General features: G+C 34.5%; 4 protein-coding genes across 4 annotated transcripts; 3 read left to right on the plus strand and 1 right to left on the minus strand.

The window, feature by feature from the left end:
* Positions 1 to 664: 664 nt before the first annotated feature.
* LOC145043469 (receptor homology region, transmembrane domain- and RING domain-containing protein 2-like) lies at positions 665 to 4,601 on the plus strand. The gene is made up of 4 exons (XM_078992131.1): positions 665 to 1,219; positions 2,063 to 2,287; positions 3,090 to 3,494; positions 3,570 to 4,601. The coding sequence occupies exons 1-4, from the start codon at positions 1,099 to 1,101 to the stop codon at positions 4,172 to 4,174; spliced, it is 1,356 nt and encodes a 451-aa protein (XP_078848257.1). The 5' UTR covers positions 665 to 1,098; the 3' UTR covers positions 4,175 to 4,601.
* A 10,363-nt stretch (positions 4,602 to 14,964) lies between these two features.
* LOC145043470 (uncharacterized) lies at positions 14,965 to 18,271 on the plus strand. Its single transcript, XM_078992132.1, has 5 exons — positions 14,965 to 15,358; positions 15,483 to 15,557; positions 16,829 to 16,953; positions 17,134 to 17,234; positions 17,375 to 18,271. The coding sequence occupies exons 3-5, from the start codon at positions 16,856 to 16,858 to the stop codon at positions 17,839 to 17,841; spliced, it is 666 nt and encodes a 221-aa protein (XP_078848258.1). The 5' UTR covers positions 14,965 to 15,358; positions 15,483 to 15,557; positions 16,829 to 16,855; the 3' UTR covers positions 17,842 to 18,271.
* A 1,169-nt stretch (positions 18,272 to 19,440) lies between these two features.
* Positions 19,441 to 25,036, minus strand: LOC145043471 (DUF630 family protein, putative (DUF630 and DUF632)). Its single transcript, XM_078992133.1, has 4 exons — positions 22,764 to 25,036; positions 22,299 to 22,492; positions 20,492 to 20,715; positions 19,441 to 20,381 (listed from the first exon to the last, which is right to left on the minus strand). The coding sequence occupies exons 1-4, from the start codon at positions 24,391 to 24,393 to the stop codon at positions 19,664 to 19,666; spliced, it is 2,766 nt and encodes a 921-aa protein (XP_078848259.1). The 5' UTR covers positions 24,394 to 25,036; the 3' UTR covers positions 19,441 to 19,663.
* Positions 25,037 to 26,140: 1,104 nt separating this feature from the next.
* LOC145040582 (uncharacterized) lies at positions 26,141 to 26,476 on the plus strand. The gene has a single exon (XM_078988492.1). The coding sequence runs from the start codon at positions 26,141 to 26,143 to the stop codon at positions 26,474 to 26,476; it is 336 nt and encodes a 111-aa protein (XP_078844618.1).
* Positions 26,477 to 26,677: the final 201 nt, after the last annotated feature.

Below are 26,677 nucleotides of genomic sequence, written 5' to 3' on the forward strand. Positions count from 1 at the left end.
TAAGTTATGATTGTTATTCCATTATCGGTGCCAATTGTCATCCCTAAGTCTTCTATCAACCATTTCCAAGTCGCTTTGTTTTCAACCGTGCAAACAACCCATGTAATTGTGTATATAATATGATTGTTTGCATCACGACCAACCGTTGATAGTAACTCCCCTTAGCAAACACTCATCAAGATTAATCACTCTTCTACAAACCTCTATCTACCCATCTTTCATAATCTTGAAACAAACGCTAGAAATGTTTGAAAAATTCTTTCCATTAGACATGATATCAACATCTAATACAAATGTTGATCCATGATTGGATCTCCTTAACTCCTCTCCATGATACCTCCTTAGGACCGCCTTTATGTCTTGATATTATTTTTTAACAATTTTATATGTTTATTAGTAATACAAGAAAAAAAGCCTTAGCTTAGTGATGCATTTTGTAAAAGAAAAAATAGAAGTTTGTTACCCTTTAAAATTATTTTTCCAAAAACTAATAATGAAAATGAAATACGTAGCATCCAATGAAGAGATAAAATGGAGAAAAACGTCTTCAATGCATTTATATGACTTTATATGATAGTTTAGTTTTATAAGTTGAAATTTTATTTTTAAAAAAAAGTAGTTTTAGGTGGAAGATGAATTAGGACAAGTTGGGGAAACATAAACCTAGAAGCCTCCTCATCCGGTCCCGCTTTGGTCTCTTGGCGGTGGCATCGCCACTTTCCACCAAAGAATATTATTTCTCGATTCGTCAGCGGATAATCATTGCCATAATACAATCTCATCGTCACTGTTTTCATCAATCCTATTCCTACCCCCAACTCACTCCACCAGGAAAAAAACGTCAATCCCTCTTTCCAATCGCTCATAACAAGTAGAAGTCTCGTGTGATTTGACTTGGAAACTAGACGCTTTTCACGACTCTCCTCCTCACCACTGATACAAACCCAAAAGCCCTAAACTCTAACATGCTTGACTAGTGTCATCAGAGGATGGAAGCTGATGTTTCCATCCCCCTTTAAACCCTAGCTTTCCGACAACGAAAAATTGGATCTTCATAGGGTCTTTAATTTTGGTACGTTTGTGGATTCAGAAAGAAAAATGTTGAATCATTGGGTGTTCGGTTGCTTTCTATGTTTATTGGCATCCTGGGTCACTGCTAATGTTGTTTTGATGGGGAATAATCTTACTTTAGCTTTTGATGACATCGAAGCTAATTTTGGTGAGTCTTATATTCTCCACACTGTTTTTGGCTTTGCTCTTATTGATTGTATGAAAGTTACTGAACCGAAGCTCAAGCTGATTGAGATTCTTATTCAGTTAATTCAAAACAGAAAAAATCTCCGTAGATGCGATGCGGTATGTTTGAGCTTAATTTGGAATTTCAAACTTGCTAGACGTAATTCCTTTGTCTGACTTTGCTCATAATATCTTTCTGATTTTCTGATTACATAGTTTCAAAATAGATTTTAAAGAAGCATGACGATGTAAGAAAATTGATTATTAGATAAATATAAAATTAGCAATTAACTGATCATATGATTTTGATTCTTTAAGTTTCAATAATCACTTTGAAATGTACATCTGAAGATCCCCTTATCAGGAATGCCCATGCTAGATTGGTGCATATTTTTGGGGCTAAGTGCAAGTAATCGCAACTTACTTTCATTTCTTTATGTATTACAGAATCCTCCTTATATTCCTTTCTATTACATCATTGTTTTTTTTTTCTCTTTTTTCCTTATTAATGCATTGTATTTTAAAAGATCCACCCAATAACAACATTGTACTTTCAAAAAAATTCATACTTGGACATTATACTATGCAAGAATACCCAATTATAGCATTCAAAATTGATTTGTATTCAAATGACATTGCTATAATTGAATAGTTTTTTCAATATGCAATGCTCTAATAGGAAAAAAGAAAGTTTGATGCTATAATAAACAAATCAATGAAAATAAGTTGCTAGTTCTTGCATCTAACCCAATTTTGTGTCTGAAAATATTGGATTCTTTAAGTTTCAATGGTGTTTCATGTTGTAATTGGTTGAATTTTTTTGCAGCTCCACCTGTGAAAGGTTCTGGGGAATGTGGAACATTGTTTCTTGCAGAGCCATTGGATGCTTGTGAACCTTTGAGTAATAAAACAGTTGAAGACAGCTTAAACCAGCCCTTTTTATTAATAGTTAGAGGAGGATGTAGCTTTGAGGATAAAGTTAGAAGAGCACAATCTGCAGGGTTCAAGGCAGCCATTGTCTATAATAATGATGATACTGATCTTGTTGCAAGTATGCCTTTTCTCTATCTGCTTTCACATCATTTTAACATATATTGTCTCATCCTTTTCAAAATTATATTCTGTTGAACTTATTTAAATGGTTTCTTGCTCACAGTATTGTCACCCCTTTTAAAGTTATATTGTGTCTATGTGCAAGTAAGGTACTAGTTACTTCTTACTTAATAAACTTATTGGGGATATGAATTAATATCGGTGTTTACTTTTGACTTGATTTAGGGAGGATTGACTTAATAGATAAAGTTAGGCAAAGAAGGCTTTCCCCATCAAATTACTTTAGTTTAATTGATTTTCTCATCCTTATTTATTTTGATGAATTCCACTCTTTATTGGTTAAAAGATTCTTTTAGATGTTAAGTGATGTATACACACACATGAACATACATACATGCATAGGCCGGAAATAAAGTGATAACCTCAATTACGTTGAAAACGTGAGACCAAATTTGGGCCATTATATAAAAAAGATCAAGGACTGTATTCGGTGATCACATTTTTGTAAATTATTGCAAGAGCTAATTTACATATTGCTATTATGTGTAAAAAAAAAAAAAAAAAAAGTATGTTGATGTTAATGTTATGCGTACATAAATGTAAGTCTGTTGATATAATGTAAGTACATTGCCATTATGGGTATATATTTCTATTATTGGTAAAGAAATTTAGAATGAGTTAAATTTTTTTAAGTAGATGGCTATTAATGATAGCAAGAGTAAAGTATGTTGCTATTTGGCTGCAATTTGATCTATGTACTTTATATACAAATGTTTTAACAAGGATATTTGAAATTGTAGTGGCGGGTAATTCGGGCGGCATATCGATACACGCGGTATTTATTTCAAAAACATCGGGACTAAAGCTGAGCATGTACGCGGGTATAACTTCATTGGAGCTATGGATTATCCCAAGCTTCGAGAACTCTGCATGGTCAATCATGGCCATATCTTTCATTTCATTGCTTGCCATGTCAGCAGTACTCGCTACATGTTTCTTTGTGCGTAGGCATCGGATAAGACGAGATCGCCCTCAGGCTTCTCGTGTTCGGGAATTTCATGGAATGAGTAGTCGGTTAGTGAAAGCTATGCCGAGTTTAATATTTACAGCTGTTTTAGAAGATAATTGCACTTCTGCCACATGTGCTATATGTCTCGAGGATTATAGCGTCGGGGATAAGCTTAGAATTTTACCATGTCGCCACAGTAAGTCTTTTATTTATTTTTTTTTTAAAAAAATGTAATTTTACCAGATGACATGACAACATGAGATTTTGACAGAATTTCACACGATTTGCGTGGACGCGTGGCTGACATCATGGCGAACATTCTGCCCTGTTTGCAAGCGCGATGCCAGGACCGCCAATGGGGACCCACCAGCCTCGGAGCGGACCCCGCTACTCTCTTCCAATCCAGCCTCAATGGCATCATCCACCATCTTATCTTCCGCTTGGTCGTCTTCATACGCATCCTCAGCAGCTATTCACATCGGTCAAAGCTCACGTACGCATTCCGTTTCCAATTCCAATTCCAACCTCCGGTCCGTTTCCGTTGCCAGTACTCCTTACAATATCCATTCCTCCCTTCAAAGCAATCACCAATCCCCTTACGGCCTTACTCCCTCACGAAGCTCATTAGACATTAGGAATCTCGCATCTTCTTCGCATAGATCCCGTGCCTCTCATTTGATCTCCTCAAATTCCTTGGGTTACCCTTCCTTCTCGCCTCTAAATTCGCGACACCTGTCCTCGTATTATCCGAGCCCGGGGAACGCTTCATCGAGTTACGTTTGGTCTTCGAGTCACCAGCCGCACCCTTTGCGACACAGCGACTCTGCTGCCAGCTTTTCTCCCTATGCTTCGGCTCACTCGCTTCCAGAAGACTAAAATACATACAGAAACACACTTGTGTTTTTACCTTTTTACATGTTTAGCCACTTAACTATTTCCTGATTAAACCATTATACTTTTTTTATCACCGTGAAAAAGGAAAAAAGAAAAAAACAAACATTTTTCCCAATGTTTTTGGGAACAATATTTGAAAGGGTTAAAAAAAAGTATAATGATGTAGAAAATAGGTAAGTGGCTAAATAGGTAAAATGATAAAAATACAAGTGGTTTTCTTGCCCCTTTATGAATACTGATTATGGTGGCTGCTGAATTGTGTCTGTACATTGTTGTAGTGTAAGGTAAGGTTGCTTTGTGAATCCTTTGATGATTATGCTCTCATCTGATATTCTGTTGGTTCTTGTACGATGTTTGTGATTGGTGAGTTATAGTTATTTTATATAAAAAGTGAATTCTTGATGCTTCATATACTTGGTAAACGGCTTGTTTTACTTGCAACTCTTTGAATTATGCCCCGTGTACATGGATAAAGGTTCTTGTTGAGTAGTAGTAGAACATATACCAATATCTAGACGTGCGATTGTGTTTGTTGGACTCCAGACAAGAGATTACTGCACTTTATCCTGTTACAACTTTTGTATGGTAGGAAGGTTATTGTTTTCTTGGGTTTTATTGTTTTGAACACAGGTTTTTAGTTTTCATTGACTTATCACTTTGGTCCTTTTAACTTATCAAAGATAACATTCGCCCCCCCTTGGCCTACATAAAATTATAATTTTTTAACGCATATCCGCATATGTGATGTCAGTAGGATCTATCTGTCGATCCCAAGTTAATAAGAAAATGCCGGTTTGGGCTGTACTTTATTTTTGTCGGTGAAACTTAATTTTTAATTAATGCGAAATGGGTTGTATTTTATCTGAACATTCAAATGAGCAAGATTAAAAAAATAATTAATGAAAACAAGGCAAAAGAAGTTCAAAGTTGTGTAAAATATGTTGCATGTTAACGTGTTCTCATACCGGAAAAGAACTTATTGTTATTTCAGTAATAATTTAATATTATATTTACTGTACAGATGCCTAAAAATTCAGAAGAAAACAGAACTAATGTCGAAACGTCATATGGATGGGTTGTGATGCTCTAAGATGACAGAAAGTGTGACCTATTTTCATAATAGGTATTAATGTGAGAATTAACAAGAATTAGTGAAAGAAAGTGATAGTTGACACTAAAATGATTTTGTGGATATAAGTTTAACCGTCCATATGAAGGGACATCTACTACCATTCACACCTACTCATATTCTTCAAAGCACTATACCTAAAAATTACAAAGCAATTTAGCACACAAGAATGTGTCCAAACATATTCCTCAAAGTCATTATACCTAAAAATTACAAAGCAATTTAGCACACAAGAATGTGTCCAAACATATTCCTCAAAGTCATTATACCTAAAAATTACAAAGCAATTTAGCACACAAGAATGTGTCCAAACAAGCTCATAAAAAGGATTTTTCCTAGACTTTACTAAGATCCTTTTCACGCATATGTCTGCCCTAGCATATTCTATTTCTTTGCGCTCCTTTATTTCAGCATCAATAATCAATAATAACATCAAAAAGGTCTTTAGGAATGTTTCTACTGAGCATGTTATCTTCAAAATGTTCTTCTCCTCTACTTTTGATCTTATCCCATTGATAAGTCCATTCATGATAAACTATAGCAATATCTTGTCTTTAAGATCTGTTTGGTGGTACAATTGTATATAATCATCAATATTAATGTATATAATTACTAAGGTGTTGTTTGTTTTGGAAGTGGTTAAATGTTTTTTGTCTTTTTCCAAGTTTACGGAAGAAGACGTGCACTTGCGAAACGTCTACCCGCCAGAAGGGAAACGTGCTCAAAAAGTACTTTTGTAGAAAAACAGACGGGGCCTAATATTATTGTATTCACTTATCACCACTTCTTACTTTATCACGATCCTCGGATTACATGATAGATATTCATAAAGCATTGATTGTGTATTTAACAATAGTTCTACTTCTAAACTCTTCGTGTAGATTCCTCTTAGTGTCCAGTTAGCATGACACACTACATTTACTCTACACCTACTCTGGTGGTATGGAGAAAAATGCTCTCCAACTACATGTACCATCTTTTCACTTCATCTTCCTTTCATAACATCTTCATTCCTTTATAGGAGTCAATCTGCATCTCAGCACATTCCACTAGCTCAAACTCGGTTCCTTATCATCCCCAAAACCAATACTCGACTTCATGCAACACTATGGATGTATTGCTACTTCAACTAAGTATTCTAACTTACTAAACAAGTAAGTTACTCAACAATTTTTACCGACCACTGACTATTTTCACCATCCTAGTCCCGTATGTTAACGTCGGTTTAACATTTTAAGGAATTCTCGTAAGGATGTGATAGAAGTCAATCATCACTTAGTATTATTAAATACTAAGAGCATCATCATGTATGGGGTACAGATCAACTCTTAACTCACTAATCAAACTATATACTGCCTCGCATAAATAGACAAATCTCGGCCTATTGAGTTTGAAAACTCTGTTAGCCTTAATCTCTTTGTCTTTCTTGAATTCTTCTGAATTTTGCACATCATCTCGTATAACTTCAAATTTGATACCGTCGAAGTATCTATCACCATCTTCAGTTCCTCTAAATCCATAAGCAATCACTGCTTCAATTGGGTCACCGGTGGAAACGCCAAGCGGTGGGACGGCTTTATAGGTCACGCCAAAAGTCTTGCATCCCGAAAAATGACTTCAAATGTACAACATCCCTCCAAAAGGTACTATTATTTCATCAAACGCACTCTAAATGTACAATATCACTTTATAGGTATTATTTACACTATTCACGACACCATTCGATAACTTCGTAAGTCTTTATCATCTCGAAAAGTTATATGTCAGTTCTAATACAATAAGTATACGTTTAGAATCCGGTACACATAAAATTTCCTTTTTTGAACTCAAGGTAGGCAACAAACCTTAAATCCATTTAAGTAATAGAGTTCTAGGCATGTAACCTAAGGCATGTTTGATGGGTTTTATATGTTACAAAAAAATCAATTTTTGGCGGGAAAACATAAACTCAAAGTTCACATGCACCCTAAAGGATCTATGTTCTCACTATGATTTGCAAACAATTATTGAATATCAAGAACCCTAGAAGTATGTTACTATTTTCGAAATTATCAAAGAGTTATACAAATGACATACCTTTTCTCTGTCTTGAGTTTGAAAACTCTGTTAGCCTTAATCTCTTTGTCTTTCCTGAATTCTTTTGAATTCTGCACATTATCCCGTATAACTTCAAATTCAATACAGTTGAAGTATCTATCACCATCTTCAGTTCCTCTAAATCCACAAGCAATCACTATTTCAATTGAGTCACCGGTGGAAACGCCAAGCGGTGGGACGACTTTATAGGTCACGCCAAAAGTCTTGCATCCCGAAAATTGTACTTCAAATGTACAACATCCCTCCAAAAGGTACTATTATTTCGTCAAAGGCACTCTAAATGTACAATAGCACTATATAGGTATTGTTTACACCATTCAATAACTTCGTAAGTCTCTTTATCATCTCGAAAAGTTATGGGCTAATGTCATAAAAACCCTCAAGTTTTCAGGGTTTTGCCCAAAGTTGAATTATATGTCCATTTTTACCCTAACATTTTCCAAATAATGTTCGATTTTACCTTTTTACCGGTGATAACAGGTTACCATCATATTAACTTCGCAAAAAACCCTTAAGTTTATAGTTTTTTTTTTTTTTTTTTTTTTTTTTTACGTTTTTACCCTTAAGTATAATTTTTTTTTACACTTTTACCCTATGTATTTTTTTTTTCATATTATACGTATTCATGCAGAAAAATCATATTTATATACGAAAAAAATTTAATTAAATATTGTATTTATATATATATATATATATATATATATATATATATATATATATATATATATATATATATATATATATGGGTGTGTGTGTATAGGTTTTTTTCTTGGATAAACCATTTAAGATGTAGAAAAACAAATTAATGTGGTTTTAGAACTACAAATACGTATTTTTATGTATTTAAAAATATACATATCAATAAAAAAACTTGTTTAATCGTAAACATGTTTATATAAGTATATACATATATTTTTAGAAGTGTAAATATGTATTTTTGATATATGTTCGTATAAATATATTTTTAGAAGTATAGATACATATTAATATATAAAAATGTAAAAATATGTATTTATACTTCTAAAAACTATATCTATAAAACACATATTCATAATTCTAAAAATATTATTTATCTTTTTAAGTTGTTCTTAAATCTAACAACCCTATGCGGCCCTTCAAACCAGATTCCCCGTACTACGAACAGTTAAAATGTATTATAATAACACTTCGCATAATTTATAATACTTCGCTCATATATTTTTTATAGGTTCATAATAACGATAATGAACTTAAACATAAGTTATACATAAAGTAGGGTAAGCATAACTCACTTATAAGGGTGTTTAGCTAGGAGTCGGACTCTACGGGGGCGAAACTTCTGAGCCAAAAGCTCTTCTTCTCGGAGCCTTCTGCACTCCAAATACTCGCCTCTAACACTTGGGAAGTGTTGGGGAATGAGAGGGGCTAAGGAAGGTATTTGAGAGAGAAAGAATGGGAAAGGTGTGAGAAAAATGGAAGATTCACGCCTCTATTTATAGGCTAGATCTCGGAGTACGCGAAGCGTAACTTCGGAATACGTTGGGCGTACACAAGATAGGTGTCGCAATCCGATGCGAAGTTGTGGAGAGAAAGGGAGGGTGGGGATAGTGTCGTGTGTCAGCCTCGCATCATAATCCCATAATTTAATTAACTTCTAAATTTCGTAACTTTCACATACGAGCTTCGTTTTTTACGTTATTTATATCCACGAGTAGGTAGTGATGTGATCTACAACTTTCGTTTAGATTTCGTAAGCTAATTTTGATTTTATTTTTAAATTTATATATTAACAGACTTAGACAGTAAAAGTCCGTTAAAAATTGATAACTTTGTCATTCGACATCCGTTTTTGGATGTATTTATATCTTTGACCTTCTATTAATGAGATCTTCAATTCTCATTTAGGTTGTGTCGGCTAAAAGTCGATCAACGTAAAATTTGATTTTCGTGTTGTGTCCTACTATGATGAATCTTAGAAAAAATCATAACTTCCTCAAATGAAGTCAGATTTAGACGTTCTCGATTTGCACGCTCTCTATTTAATATAACTAAGACTTTCATTTAGATTCCTAAGTCTAAAAGGTATTTTATCAAAAATTCACTTTTTACGATACGCGATGTTGTGTCGGTTTTGTCGCAAAACTTCGACGGGTTGTAACTTCTTCGTCATATGTCGGATTTCAACGTTTTTTATATGTACGGAATCGTTGTAACATATAACATAACTTTTGTTAAGATTATTTACTCTAAATAATCTTCTATCAAAATTTCATTTTTTACGCTTATTGTCTCTAAATTGACATGTCCGAATCTGCGGGAGTTACAATTATCTCCCCCTTGGGATAATTACGTCCCAAAATCATCAACGAAACAAGGCTTGTATAATGACTCCATACGTTATCTTTTTATCCTAGGTAATAACTGTAACTCTTATGTCCTTTCAAATGAGTATATAACTCTTGGACTTCTTGATTGCTGACAGTGCTCAATCTTGGTGTAACACCGGCAAATTCGGGCTAGTCAATTTAGAGACAATAAGTATCAAAAACGACTTTTTGATAGAATGTTACTTAGAATAAATAATTTTAACTAAGTTATAATATATGTCACAAGGGTTCCATACATATAAAGAACGCTGAAATCCGAGTTATAACGAAGAAGTTATGTGTTGAAGTTTTACGGCAAAACCGACACGACACCGAAAATCGTAAAAAGTGAATTTGTGATAAAATACTTTTTAGCCTTAGAGATCTATAGTTGAGGGACCAATCTGGAAATTTCCTAAACTCCAAATTGTCAAATAATCGATTATTCCATTTCTTCGCGACCGAAATCGTAAGGGAGGTTATATATCCACAGATTATTTTTGATACTTCCAGTGATTTTCTAAGTAATTTGACAATTGTGCCTCTCCTTTATAAAAATAAGATGGACCCTACCCTACTCACTTATCACATTTTCGTTCCTCTTTGATATACCTTCCTCTCATGGAATTCTTTAACCTCACCAAAGATTCAGGGGCTGTTTGATTTGAACTTATAGGGTCCGGTGGTAAATCCAAAATTTTGCTGATTCGGTCAGCATTGGCGACCCAAAGAGCTTACTCGGTCCGTTCTAAATATGTGGCTGACTGGAAAAAAAAAGTCTGCTTCCCTTATCTGCCCTCGTGACCTAATAGAAAAATATGCAGCAACAAAACACGATTCATTCACTCCAGTTTCCCTTTTCAGATAGAGAACAAAACACAAATCGACGCATTAGTCTGACCTCCTCCTTCTCCAGCCAGAGTTGTGTTAACAGTAAGCATCTGTTTCGTCTTTTTTTTAAACAACTTGATCGATTGATTGTTCATCTCTATATGAAGTATGTGACCTGTAACTGATTTTTGTTCCTATATATGTGAAATCTGAGAAAAAAACCATGGTTCGTTTTTCTGATTTTGCTTCTTTATCTGAAATTGTGTTTATATAAAAAAAAATTTATTCTTCCCTCTTTTTTCTGCTGTGAAATCTATCTGAAATATGTGACTTTTATTTGGTTTTGGTTCCTATTATGCCAAATCTGTGGGGAAAAAAAATCCTTACTTCATCTTTCTGATTTTGATTCTCTGTCTCAAATTGTGTTTGTATCCGATTTTGATGTTTTTTTTTTTCTGCTGTGCAGTCTTATGCTTTCAGTTCAAGCTTGTTAGTTTCTGTTTGCTGTTCTTCCCTTTTTTTTCTACACTGATTATTAGGGAGCCATGAAACTAAAGCTATCAACAAAATTATCCTTCTAGGTGTTCTAGACAATGGGAATGATGCGGAGTGGTTTGAGGCGTTAGCTGGTGATTGGTTTAAGGAGGAAGTAGAAATTCTATAGAATTATGTATGTATGTTGGTACTTCATAGAAGAGATCATCACCCTCTTTGAATCTTGAAGATTGCAATATATAAAGCTGTCAATTGGGTTGTTACTCATGTTTTTGGAATAAAGAAAAACACTCAAATTAGTTTGTGTATATGTAGAAATTCAATCATTTTGTAAATCAATATAATTGTGATAATGATTACATATGATTTGAAGAATATTTGTAATTAAGAGAATTGTTTTGACAAAAGTTTACACGAGCGTAATTGTGAGAATTGCTTTTGTATTAAATGATATTGCTATAACTAAATAGATTCATGTTGTGTTGCAAACATAACATAATGGTAAAATGATCATTTTGATTATTCAGCAAATTTAGTCAGATGCATAACCAAACAACATGGTTTCAGTCAGATGTAGATTCAGTAAGAATTTCTAACTCAATCAGCTTCTAACCTAATCAGCTCTAATCAGTCGGCAAATATCAAACGACCCCTCGGTAAAACTCAAGGGCCCAAATAAATTAGGTTTCTTAAATCCATCGCCCACGTTTACTTGATTTACCCCCTTTTGGTGGCGGTGAACTTTCCAGTCCAACATGTCAATTACTATGTTGTAAAGCAGTGGTGGGTGCCTTTAGGGGCCAGGAGGGGCCATGGCCCCCCTGGTTTTTAGACTACTAATACCAAAAGTTTAGTAAGTTACCTTGTTATTTTGGAAATAAGACAACAATAGTTAAAATGGAATGTAAATCATCGGTTATTATACTATTATTTAGAATAATATACTTTATAATATAAAATATATATCGGTACTAATAAAAGCAAGAAAATGAAACAAGTAAACATTATTATCCTTATTATCCTATAATGATCGGTTACAATTAAAGGCGATGAAATAGGAGGTATAAGAGAAGAAAAATGGTTGCAGAAGATAGAAAAGGAAAATATTAAAATATTAAATTAGAGCTAAATAATAAATATTTATGAAGTGAAAAATCAATACTAATACTAGTGAGATATAGGACATTAGAGATTCATCATCTTCCATCCTCGGCGCTACGATGCCTCATCCACCACCACCGGCCAGGCCACTGCTGTGAGGTGCTTTTTCATATCTTGATTTGGTGGTTAGACTCATTTGCTTTGGCTTTTTCTTTTAACACTCATTTTTTTTCTAGTTTTCAAAATATATATATATATATATATATATATATATATATATATAGTTAGTTATTGGAATAGTAATTTTGAAATAAGTATATAACTATTTTATGGTACATATTTTTATTATTTATCTATTAATTCTATAAGAAAAATATCATTTATATAGTTTATCACATTTGACTTTTTGCGGGTTCGATCCCCTCTTTATAGACAAAATTGCAAGAATGGTCCATGTGGTTAGGTCGAAATTGTCACTTTGGGCCAAACAGGGTTGGACTAGCACTTATGGTCCAAAGGTTTTAATTTTGTTGCCACTTTGGTCCAATTTACTTTAAACTTTTTTGTAATGACGATTTTTCCCTTAATTTTCAGTTTTTTTTTTTAAATTTATTTAAATATTTTTATAATTAAAAGAAAAATAAAAAACATTTGTATCCCTCCCTCCCCCCTCTCTCTCTCTCTTATAAACACAAAATGATTTAGGGCTTTTATGTAAAAGGGGATCTCATGAGATACTAATTTTGTTTAAGTGGCCGAACTTAATGAAATTAGAGCTCATATTCCCCTATTTTTCTCTGATTGTCAAACGAAAAAAAGTCGAACACGAAGGAATCGACATAGATAAAATCAACGACGTTGGCAGAATTGAGATAAGGCTTCGTCGGTCGAATTACAGGCTGAGATTGTCTCCGGAGTCGACTAGACCGAAGCGACCAAGGCGTGAAGAAGTAGCAAAGTTTCGCTCATTCCCATCTGACTATAAGGTACGAAGGAGGAAGGGAGGGAAGGTGGGCGTCGAGAGAGGGGGGAAAAGGTATTTGGTCCTCAGTTGGTCCGAGATGAAGAAATAGTATCGAAGGTAGGAAGTGGCTCGATGGTGGTAATCTATAACAAACAAGGAGCAGTTGATCTCTGGTGATGGTTACTCGGTCACGAGGAGGGGGAGGCATCTCCGGTGGGGACAATTTGTCAGCAAGGATCAACGGAAGGATGAGAAAGAGTTCGAGTATAGATTGTTAGGCGATTGGAGTTCACACGCAAAGTTATCTCCGTTTTTTCGTTTTGAAAGAATCCGACTAAGGGAAAGGGTCTCCAGCTAGTCGTTGAGGTTGGAAACGAGGCAACAGCTTCGGTTGTTTGCCTTCATTTTTTTTTTATAGAAATCAATGGGTGTTTTGAATTGGGTGTTTGAGTTTATTGTTTGACAAGGGAAGAGCTTGAAGCATCGATTTCATAAAAGAATCATAGCAATTACTTCTCAAACCCTCCTGAACGAACTTAAATCCCCTTATCAAAATCAGAAATTGAAGTGGAAACAAGTAATGACCATCGATTAAATCGCTGAAGAGGGGGGGGGGGGGGGGGGGGAGAATGTGTCAGTGAAGGTGGAGTTAGGGTTCTGGCACTATGGTTATGACGGTCGGCTCCGATGGTTTGGGTGGTGTTTGTCTAGTAAGGAAAAAAAGGACGATAAATGGTTTTGGGAGGGAGGGAGAGCGTGATAGAAATATATATATATATATATATATATATATATATATATATATATATATATATATATATATATATGGGGAAGGAGGGAGGTAGGTGGGTAGGGAGAGAGGGATTGTATTTTTTTTTTCTTTTAATTATAAAAGTATTTAAATAAATAAAAAACTGAAAAAACAATCCAAGGGCAATATTGTCATTACAAAAAAGTTTAAAGTAAATTTGATCAAAGTGGCAAGAAAATGAAAATCTTTAGACCATGTGCAAACCTATTTGACCTAAAATGACAATTTCAACCTAACCACAAAGACCATTCTTGCAATTTTGTCCTATTTATATCGTCCGTGTTCCGTCCCTGTTGTAAAGATCGTCACATTGTCCTGTTTTTTTACCCCTCTTTTCTTTTCGCCGATCATCACAACATCACAGTCAAAACCAATGTACCATCAAGATTATACAGGAAGTAGCCAGAAAAACAGAAAAACTCTAATCACGAACCAGAAAAATGTCGGAGAAAAACCAGGTTCGTCGGAGAAGGTGATGCTTACCAGAAGAACACATTCACAACCTCTAATTACCAAAGAACATGAGCAATTGCTAGAGTTTGATGGCTGGATTTTTGCAGCTCTCATCCTCTATTTTAGAGGGTGTTTGGGATATCTTTTTGCCTTCAAAAGTCCTTTTTGCAAAAGGACTTTTTGTAAAAGACCTTTTTGTAAAAGGACTTTTTACGGAAGATGTTTTTAATAATATGTTTGGATTAGTTACAAAAAGATACGGATACCTGACTTTTCAGAATGCTTCTTTCCATTCTTTTTCAAAAGTTGGTTTTAAAAAATCTTTTCTTATTACCAAACACTTTTTACTATATTTTTAAGATAGGAGTGAAAAGTTGATTAAAAAGATATAACAGACATCTCTTAATCATTATATTTAGTGGTGGGCTCAACTAAGCTTTAGTGGCCATTTGCAAAGTTATTTTCAATTTAAAAGCTATTTCCAGACGATGAAAAAAAAAAAAAAAAAAAACAATTTGCAGGTGGTTAAAATCAGGTCACTAAAATCAAGCAAAAATCACCAGTGCACAATCGCAAAGCTTTATAACAATTTATTTCTCTATGCAGACTTTTGAAGGATGAAGTATCCTTTTGTCAATGCTAGTTTGGGAGAACCGACTCTGAGTTGGACACATCGACTGATTTTCTCGTCTGATTTTTATTGGATTTGACTTTCTTGTGGGAATGTGAGGTTCGTGTGTTTCTTGAAGTGGGTCTACTGGTTTTGTTACTATCATATCTCAGGAGATAAATGAAAGCATACTGTGTGCGTATGTTTTAATTTAAGGAGGGGCGTAATTGTCAATTTCCTTCAAAATCCGTGGAAGCATAAAAAAAATTCGTGGATATATATCAGTGCCCAAACCGTAAACATCACCAGATCTTCAACTCTCATAGATTGGTGCGTTTTCTCCCGCCCTTCTCTCATTTGTGTGATGAACTTCTTTGTATTAGGAAATAGTAGTAAATTTCTATTTTAGGGTTAGTTTAAAGTTCTCCCTGACGAATTTCATTTGTGTTCGCAGATTTTTTACAGATCCGTCGGTGATTCGGGGAGCATACCAAGGCAGCGTCACTTTGTCCGATCGTCCTTCCAATCGGTATGTCTCTCTGTAAAACTCGCTGCTATCTCTATTCTCTCTCTCGCTATTCTATTTTTCTGTAAATTTCAATCGGTATGTAATTTGATTTCATGGTTTTTGGTAATTCTTAATTCTTGATTATTTTCACTATTGATTGTTGATTCTTAACTTATAATAATACCATGCTGTTGGTGATTCTTGTTTCTAATACATAGATTATATGTCTACAATTGTTGAATTGATTCCACGGTTTTTGTTAATTGTTGTTAAAAATGGGAATAAGAGAAAAGACCAACAAAACTAAAAGAATAAATCTAAAAAAATGTATCTGGGCCTTTTGATCAGGTTTCTAAGTTCTAACCTAATGAACCAAAACCCTCCATTTAATCTAAAAAATGATAATTTACTTTGACTTTTACTTAATCTCTGTTTTCTTACTGAGTTACTACTTGTTTTTAATTTTGTGCAGAAGTATTAATTTGTTATTGACTTACTTCTTAGTGCTACCTTTTCAGTAGGGTACCACTAGGCAGTGTTTTTTAAGTTTTTGCAAAAACTTGTTTCTCTAAGGTTTTACAATAATATTACTGATAAAGTGTTATTTTTCTTGAATTTTTATCTGACAATCGAACTTCAATTGATATTTTATTGTTAAAACACAGAGGTATTTAAGTTGTAAGAGTTATAATGTTCTAGGATTTTATGATGATAGCATTAATTTTAACTTTCTAAGTTGATATGGAGTTTTGTTTTGTTTGTTATGAATTCTATAATGCTATCTATGGTGTTTACCTGTCTACTTAGATCAAAACGGTTTTAGATTTCGATTTACAAATTATTATTTTTTAAAGTTTTTATCCCCTTGCTATACATCTAAAAAAGGTTGGATAAAGCCTAAATTTTCTGGTTGTAGTCACTACCGTTAAAGAAAAATATTTGTTAAAGAAATTCGAATCACAACTTAATTGGTAAAAAGTACTTTTAATGTGACAATTGAATAATAGCAATATTTGACTCGTAATAAATTTGCTGTTGAGCTATGGAGTTTTTAGTTTAATGGGCAGATTATGATATAAGGATATGCAATAACTAGATTAAGGTATGCAATATTCATATTTGATGCATGATAAAAAATTTATAGAAAAAAAAAACTAACACCTATATGTAAAAGTTAAGGGTCCCTTGTTAATGTTACCATCCTACAACGGTTGTAGGATTAAGTTTTATAACCGCCAAAAACAAATTTTTAATCACATTTGTCTCCATTTCCCAAAATCAAAATCTTGAAGACGTCCACATCCACGGGGAAATTGATCATGAGGAATCCAATCGGGGCATTATTTTCTGGAGTTGGTCATGTATTTGGAAGTATATTTGGTGCTCCACTCGATTTTCTTTCCGGCAAGTCTTGCAAGTAAAAATCCATTTTTCTTTCTTTTTTATGTTCTTTGATGCAGTTTCTTTTAGTGAAACATATGTATATATATTCGCACCATGCATGTATATGTATCTTTCTTCGATGATATTTATCATTCTAAATTCAGTTTTATCAATTGGTGACTGATTTTTGCGCTTAATTTACAATTACCGACAGCTCTTTGTGTGGTCCAACATGGGATTTTGCTTGTTACATCGAAAATTTCTGCATTCAACATCTAATCAAATTGTGTTCGGTTTCACTTCTGGTTTTCGTCGGTGAGTTTCTTCATATGTATACTTCATGCATACCTAAGAACTAAGTTTACTTCTTACCCAATGTACACATCGATCTTTATGCTCCATTCACCACTTTGAATAGCATTTAACCCTTTACTTGTTCATCAATATGCTTGCAGTTTTACTATTCTTCTACTTTTTATACAAGATTAGACTATATCACTGCATTTTTCATATGCTATGGAAACTTGTATGGGCATGCATCCGGTCATTTTTCTCGGCATGGGAACAAGGATGCGAATTTCTGTGTCATATGTTGTGTAATGCCAAGGGTAAAAGGAGAAGACATAGGAGAGATATTGAAATGGCTGACATGAGTATTAATGGAAGCGATGAAGAAACAGACATGGAAACAAGTTTTTCTTATAGGAACAATGGTCGAAGGAGATTGTCGTCAAGAGACCATAAAAGAAACCATTTTAGAAGATCATTAAGGCCTAAAAGCCACCGGCTTCGTGTGGGTGTTGATGGTGATTCAGTTTATGCTACAAAAAGAAAACATATTAAGCATGGTGATGTTCGAGCTGTTAAAACGTCAAGATTTGCACGAAAGCGGATGAATCACAAGAGATCAAGACGCAAATAAACCCTAAACGCTAAATATTGAAAAAGACGAAATTCACATACAATAGTTTTCCACACCCTCCATTGACAAAAGATACTGAACCCTCCATCATTTGTTGGCAACCTTTGTTTGGTTGACTGAAAGTACAAAAAAAGTGAAGGTGGTGGCAGTTTTATGCTTTTTAGGGTTAGGTTCAAGACATAGCAACATACTTTTAATGATTTGTTTATTGTAACATCTTGCATGCATTTGTTCCTTTTACAGCATTGTGCATGGAAAATTTTACCTAGTTATAGCTTGTAATGTACCAATTTAGGGGTGTCAATCAATGACATGACAAGAAATTGAAATTGAAATTTGTTTTCGTATTTAGTGTAAAAAAACACGAGGTACTGACGTGTTTATGTTCAAAACTCGACACATTTGACGCAATATTAACATGTGTTACTTATTTTTTTCGTGTTTGTCATGTTTTGTATGATTTAGTATGATGTAAATAAAATAATGGAATCATGTTGGTAAAAGGAACACGGCAGGGCCGGTCCAAACGGTGGGCAACCTGAGCGATTGCCCAGGATCCACGTTTCCAGGGGGTCGAAAATTTATGGGCTATGTAGTGTATATTATTAAAAAAAAATTATTATCTAAATGATTTTTAGAGCGTACAGTTGGTTCAAACTCAAATTAGTTCAAAATATAAACAATTTGACTTGTTTGTTATTGCTAATTGAACATGGCTATACCGAAGAATAAATGATTTTTTTAATCTTTATTTTATTTGTCTTTGAAGAATCTTTTTTTTCTTTTCGCCCTGGGCCTCACATACGTTTGGACCGGTCCTGGAACACGACATTGTTTTACGTGTCAGACAAAAAAATACTACATAATTGCTAGATTTACCAATCCTAACCAAAATACAAAATAATTTTCACTGCTATAGTTGGTAAGATTCTTTAAATTTTTACGTCATGATACGAATAAGTTGGTTGTATATTGCAATAATTCAGTAGTTTTTTCAAAATACAATCCTTAATAAGAAAATAATTGAAAATACAATGTTGTAAGGAAAGAAATGAAAGTATGATGTAATATACAAATAAAGGAAAACACATTGTTATTTAGCCCTTTTCTTTATTCCTTTTTATTTTTAAGCTGATGATGCAAGTCTATTTTTTGTTAAATTACTGAAATTTTATGAAATGTCTAAATATTGAATGTAAATATTCTTCTGTTTGGGAATAGTTATACGTTGTGTGTTAAAATATGGATGTCATCATGAATAAACATGACAGGAGATGAACTCTTTGAAGATTGAGACAATCTAGGTTTGGTTTCTAGGGTGTTTGAATTGAATCTAGGCTAATAATAGTTAAGTATTTTAATAATCATTTACGTGACGTACGAAAAAGGGTATATCCATTCCAGAATAAAGAAGCAATATCCATCCATACTTGAATTAAGATTATATTTATCAAACTTTCAGCTTGTAGATGCTATGGTAGGACAAACAGTAATCCAAATGAAACAGTAAATCAAAAGAAAGATGAGAAGAATAAAATTGACTCTATATAATATAACAACCATAATTTACAAAATCTTGTACAATATACCTTGCAATAATAATCAACCAATTACTGTCTAAGGTTTTACTAATTTAAAACAAAAATATCAGCAATATGTCTGTACATTAGTCTAGTCTAGACTATGGTTCAAAAGGAATGGCTAACAACACCCAACACCCAAACATGTTCAATAATATCCTACAACTACTACTACTGTCTACTCTCTAGTCTTACCAAAAGAATTCATTTTAAAATTAGCTTCTTCCCACAAATTTCCTAATTTAGCCTTGCAGTCTTACCTGCTCATGAGCTTTTAACGCATCACAAGTAAAAGTCTCTAAAGCCCTAAAAATTGGAATCACACCACCTTGTAAACTACTCAAACCACCACCACCAGCAACCAACTTCATAGCCTCCTTATGCCTCGCCCATTCCTCCTCCACCACCCCACTTTCCGACGGAACCATCGGCCCACTCGTCTTTTCCGGCAACCCACCGCCGCCAGTCTTCTTCCTGATTCCAGCCAAATCCTTTGCATGATACTCATTTTTCACCATAATCCTTTGCACATCGTCTTGCCTCTCCATCAACTGTCTGAGATTAGACGCAAACCCGTGTATAGCATTGGAGACGCGATCTTGGGAAACGGATTTGATTTCGCGGTGCCAATCATTGCAGATTACGAAAATTGGTGGGGCCCCGAGACGGGCCGGGGAATAAGGGACGACGCCATCGATGGTTAGTTCCGGTTGGTGATCGATGCATTGGTTTAGCCACCCGTTTAGGGAATCAATGTATGATTTTTGGGCGTTGATCCAGTTGTTGAAATGTTGGGACCACGTTACGAGTCCGGTTTCAAGATCGACTACAGCTCTGGAGTTTGAATCTTGTTCAAGCTTTGTTGTTGTGTTTGTTCGTAAAGTTCGGCTTCTGCTTTCCATGAGAGCTTCGAATTGTTTCCGGTGGCATTTCACAATCGCTTGCCACATTCTTATCAGTCTGTAGATATATATATATATAATAACATAATCATTATTATTATTATTATTATTAGAAGAAGAAGAAGATGAAGATGTTGGTTGACAAATGATGATGATATTGATACCCACCCGTAGATCAAGTCGCTGACTTGTGGCTGCAGTTCTTTGTCCCTGACTTTGTGTATCTCGGTAGATATGGCATCAATGGCTTTGATGGATACGTTTAGTTTAGTCATCAACCTTCGTATAGAAGCCTGTGCAGCATCGATCTTACTAGATTCTGCTCCATTTGCATCCAATTCATTCAGTCTCTTGTACATCTTCTCGTACATCACCCTCAGCCTCTCTTCATCCTAAAACCACCTCATGTATCAGTTATTATAGACTAGAGCATCCTATTTTCATTTTTTTTTTCTTCTAATTCTATTGCAATTTGCAACAAAATTACCTAGTTTTTCAGTGCTATAATGGGGTAACTTTTTCCAAGAATAATGTCCCCCAAAAAAAAAGATGAAAGTAAAATGCTAGTATAATTAAGTAGACTTTTCATAGTACTATAAACTATGCCTTACTAAGAAAAAATATGAAAAATACAATGCTGGCATGTGATAGACAGAAATGACAGTTGGATGCTATAAGAAAGTACGTTGCTATTTCTTGCATTTAGTTAATTGATGGAGATTCTAAATTTTATAAAGTACCTAGTAATATCAAGGCAGGAAGTTTATTCATGTTCAGAATTGAATGTTGAACGTAAACAATTTGTAAACTATTTTGCTACTTCAACACTTGTTAGTTCCCAATACAATACAAGGGAGAAGAGTTTTCAGTTTTATACATATAATAATTACAAGGTAGGAAGGTCATAATCTCAACAACCAAGAATGAAGTGTGTTTCTCTCTCCTTTAAAGATGGACGCCATATGTTTATAATTCATTCAATATACAAATACATCAGAGGGTTAAATGCAAGAAATAGCAACATACTTTCATATATTTCTTTATTATAGCATCCTACTTTATTATAGCAATGTCATTCAAATACAAACCAATTTGTATTGCTATAATCATTTAAGCCCTCCAACTAATCTTTTACAAATTTGCCTCGACCTTTTTTTTTGTAAATTCATTTAACTTTGTTTTTAGATCGTATTTACACATTTTTACAAGTTTTTCTTTAACCTTTTTACACGTTTTTATGCTTTTTTTACATAAATAATCTTAAAATAAACAATGTAAAAACAAAGTTAAAAACAAAAAAACAACGTGAAAACATGTCAAAACAAAGTTGTAAAAAAACATGTAAAATCAAGTTGTAAAGGATGAAAACATAACAAAATTTTATTCAGAAATTTAACACAAATTACTAAAAATGTAAAACAAAAAGAAATATTAAAATAACAAATTATGTAAAACAAGTTGGGACATAAAATCTAAAATTTCAGGGCAAATTTGTAGATTAAAAAAGCTGGGTAACCTGCGATAGCACATCACATGGTGCAATGGATACAATTTTGAAAGTGAAATGATATTGAACCTCCAAAAAAAAAGTTTAAACGATAATTGGAGGGCCAATTTCAACCTTAACCCTTTTCCAAAGTACAATTCCTTGATAAGAAAAATATTGAAAATATAATGTTGTAATAAGGCAACATGAATGTAAGATGATATAATAAACAAATAAATGAAACTATATTCCTATTTCTTGTAAAAGCAACATACTTTCATATATTTGTTTGTTTATTATAGCACTCTACTTTCATGTAGTCATATTAAAACATTGTACTAATGAGAAAAAAATTGCTATAATTGGGTAGATTTTTCAAAGTAGAATGTCCTAATAAGAAAAAAAAAATGAAAAGTACAATGCTATGCATATATTGAACAGCATCCATCCTATTAGAACAAGGAGCAATAGTAATGACAAAGATATTACCTTTACTTCCTTGTATAACTTCTTTTCCCATACATATAGCTTCTCCAAAGTAGAAGAAAGGTTGATGGACCTAACATTGGGAACTGCATCCACATTATAAGACCCTGCTAATTTTGTTACCCTAGAACACGATCTTACAGATTGTATTGGATGCTCTGAAGATGCTAAAGGATACAGAATCTTCGATAAGACCACTGCAAAATAACATTATATATATAAGTATTAGTATGTGATACAGTTTTATAAAACATCAATGTCAATGCGACTTTGGAACAGCATAATGAAAAAAAGGCTTAATGCAAGAAATTGCAAGCTTCTGTATGCTCACTTCTATACAAGGAAAGCTCCAATATAAAAGAATCAGAGCAAAACAGAGCCCTACGACAGGGAGATCTGATTTAAAAAAAAAAAAAAAAAAAATTGTATGAATATTTATCATGGTGACAAAAATCAAATGTTGTTTACCCTTAAGAACTGCAAACCTTGATTGATAAGGCAACTTCCCTGCTTCAAGCATCAAGGCAACCTCTTTCCCATAACCAAAGGCAACCTCAAATTCATCCTTGATTTCATTAACTACCTCTTGAAGATCCCGAGAACCATGAACAGATAATGTTGTCAAACTACTTAACATTGAGGATTCAATCTCATGTATGGATTCCTCATCTACATCAAAACTAACTCCCTTTTTACCCTCATACCCCTCCCCCATGCTTTGTGAAACAACTGTCTCAGGACTATGCCTGTCTACTTCAATTTCAACAGATTGTGCTCTCTCATTATTTTCCGATGCTACTGAATTCAAAGTAGCTTCATCATGTGTTTCCATTTCACTTTTTCTTGGTGGGATTCTTCTAGAATGTTCCCTCCATGAACTACCTACATTATCTTCTAATCCAACTGATCTTGATGTGCCTTCACCTAAATTTCTCTTTATATTATTAGTGGTGTGCCTCTTTAGAACTTCTTCATGATTGGACTCGGTTTCTGTTTCTTCTTCCAAGTCTGGAATTCCCTCCCTCTCTCTCACTTCACTCGAATCTGGACTACTAACCATTGATCCATATCCGTATCCATAACCAGGATACCCGTTATCATACGCATCAAAAAAGTTAAGATAATCAGAATCCTTGGGTGGAGGAGGAGGTGGGGGACTTTTGGGTTTTTCAGGTTCTTGGGGAGGTGGTGCTGGTGCCCCTCCATAAGAAAATCCATACCCATATGGATTATATTGTGATGGATCAGGCCATTGCCTAGTTTCTTGAAAGCCCCTTGCTTCCTCTGGTTGAATCACAGTGCGGGTAGCTGGGGCAGATTTTTTCATATAAGAAGCATACTGATTTGAATTAGGATTTCCACCATATTCATTGTGAGAATCAAAATTCTCTTGATATGCTCCCCATGGAGGTTGATATTGTGAAGCAGATGGGTTCATCATGTAATTGTAAGGGTCATTCTCGCCCCAACTAGTTTGGTTTGGTCCCCAAGGAGGTTGATATGGGAATGCAGATGGGTTCACAACATAAGGGTCGCCCCAAGGAGGTTGATAGGGAGGTTGTCCTCTGTTCATTGCATAAGGATCACTGAAATTTGTTTGGTTTGGTCCCCAAGGAGGTTGATAGGGTGGTGGCTCTCTGTTCATTACATAAGGGTCATTTGAATCCAATTCGTTGTAGTGATGGGGCCGATTATGCGAGGAAGATCGGGGTTTTTCATTTTCAAAACCACCACTATCATGCAGATGAATATGGCCATCCAGAGATGAACTCAGATCAGATTCAGAATCCCCATTTCCACCATCTATGGAATGAATATGAGAAATCGAACCAGAAGACATGGAGCCATTGTTTTTAGTCTTACCTTGGTCAGATGGCAATGTCAGTACCGGGGAGGATGGAGAGGGTGAGGGGATTACAAGCTGTTCATCAACAAATCGAGAAAGTGCAAAACCGATGTCTCTAAGAGAATGAAAGTAAGCCAGATGCGAAGAAGACAAATCGTACCGGTAATCCGCGGCGGACTTGATCAATCTCTTCCTCTCTCTACAACGTATCACCAATGGCAAATCGTCAACTTTGGAAGGTCTGCAGCCCATGTCAGTAACACAATATCATCAATCGCCCCCCAAACCCTAAACCCAGTTTTCGTATCATTGTCTCTGCTGCACCTGGACTTGTAAACCCATATCAAAACTTGCCAGATCTATGAATACGCTTCCATACATGTATAACATCGCAGTCTGCAAACGCATTAATGGAGAGGGATAAACGATGCCGGTGTAAAAATTTAGAAAGAGAGAGAAACTGAAGTTGGGATTGCGGGAATCTTGAAGCATTAATTAATTAAATGTAGTAGATAGATAGACAGTGAGAATCAGCGAAGCAGAAATCGATAGTAGTACAGCAACCTTCAGAGCAATAAAATATCGAAATGTGTGATTTTGGCATGTGTTTGCACAGAGATTTGTAGAAGAAGACGAAAGAAGAGGTGCATGTTTTTCAAATTCAAAATAAATGCGTTGAAAGTTGTATTTAGGCTACCGACATGATTTATTATCCAAATATTGTAAGGTGTGCGTCAGAAACAAGAAGGTGGAATCCGCCATGGATGACGGAGGGAGGATTGAATAATATTTTGAGGGAAGGTGATCAGTGGAGAGTATGGACAAATGGCAATCATGGTCTGTTCAGGTCCGCGTGCCGATGGACAGGCTTCTGGTTAGAAAAAGGGTTTCTAGTTTACTTCTATTCTCTCTCTCACTCCTTTCCATAAAAAGGTTCTAATCACCAAATATTTTTTTCCCAATTTACTTTACATTACACCAATATAGGTTAATATTTAAGATAAATGGCAAAAAAAGATGTTGTCTTTTCAGATTTTTATGTTATTTTTTTCATTAAAATCATTATATTTTTAACTTTTTAAAAGACTTGGCATATAATTTGACACACTTTACTCGACATAAACATCCTTTAATATTAAAGAAACCTTCTTGAAAATGGATCACAAGGGAATCATGTGCTTATTAATTGGAATAATTACATATAAGTAATGTGTCTTGTATTTAAGTAAGATTCCCTGAAATTTGTTATGTCTAATCTAAATTGTTTACCATTTTAGATTATGTGGACATTATGTCTACTACGACTTTTTTTATCCGGTTCCTCTTGTAGCTAAAGGGTACATTTTGTTAACCTAATAATATTTTGGCCTTTATTTTTGTATTGGGTTTTATGATTTGGTATTTTTGCTAGGAAACCCTAATTAGCTTGTCTATATATTATGTCTTTCCTTTTCATTGTATTTGTACTTCTCTTTGATAATAATATGAAACCCTAGCCGTTATATGTATTTCATTTGTTAGTTTTCATGGTATCAGAGCTCGGTTGATTATCTGTAGTTTTTTCGTTTTTTTTTTTGGACAAGTACTGTTCATTGGCACTGTTCATCGCGATTACTGTTCATCGGAGTTACTATTCATCGACACTGTTCATCGCTGAAATACTATTCATCAGCGATACTGTTCATCGGTGATACTGTTCACAGAGTACTGTTCATCGGAGTTACTGTTCATCGACACTATTCACGGTTATTGTTCATCACGGCTACTATTCACAGTTACTGTTCATCGACACTGTTCATCGGCACTATTCACGTGCACTGTTCATTGTCACCATTTGCAATTTTGGGGTATGCCTTTTTTGCTCGTTTTTGTATTTGGTTTGGTTTGATTTGTTCGTTTGTCGATTTTGAGGGTTTCATTTTCGTCTAGCCTTGTTGATTTCGAGATCTTGATCATTTTTGGCTGCTACTCGTATTTACTATTTGACTGGTATTGAAATATGGCCCCAAGAGATGATTCTATTCAGTCCATTAGTATTCAACTTGATGGCAAAAACTATGCCTATTGGAGTTATGTTATGAAAAATTTCTTGCGGGGCAAGACTATGTGGGGGATTGTTACAGGTGACAAGAAGAAACCAACAGACAAGAAGGCCGCTAATTATGAAACCTTATTGGATTCATGGGAGACTGATAACTCCAAGATCATTACTTGGATTAATAATTCTGTCATCCAGTCTATTGGTACTCAGTTGGCGAAGTATGACACGGCAAAGGAGGTTTGGGATCACTTGGCTAGGTTGTATACTCAGTCTAACTTTGCAAAGCAGTATTAGTTAGAGTTTGATATTCGAGCCCTCCAACAGAACAGTCTTAGTGTTCAGGAATTTTATGCAGCTATGTCGGATTTGTGGGATCAGTTAGCTCTTACAGAACCTGATGTGTTGAAAGCTTTTAAGCCTTATATTGATAGAAGGGAAGAGCAACGTTTGGTTCAGTACTTGACCCAAGTGGGAGACTGTTGGATAATGTGTCTA

The sequence above is a fragment of the Lactuca saligna genome, chromosome 4, assembly GCF_052625555.1.
Source record: "Lactuca saligna cultivar CGN05327 chromosome 4, ASM5262555v1, whole genome shotgun sequence".
NCBI classification, from domain to species: Eukaryota; Viridiplantae; Streptophyta; class Magnoliopsida; order Asterales; family Asteraceae; genus Lactuca; species Lactuca saligna.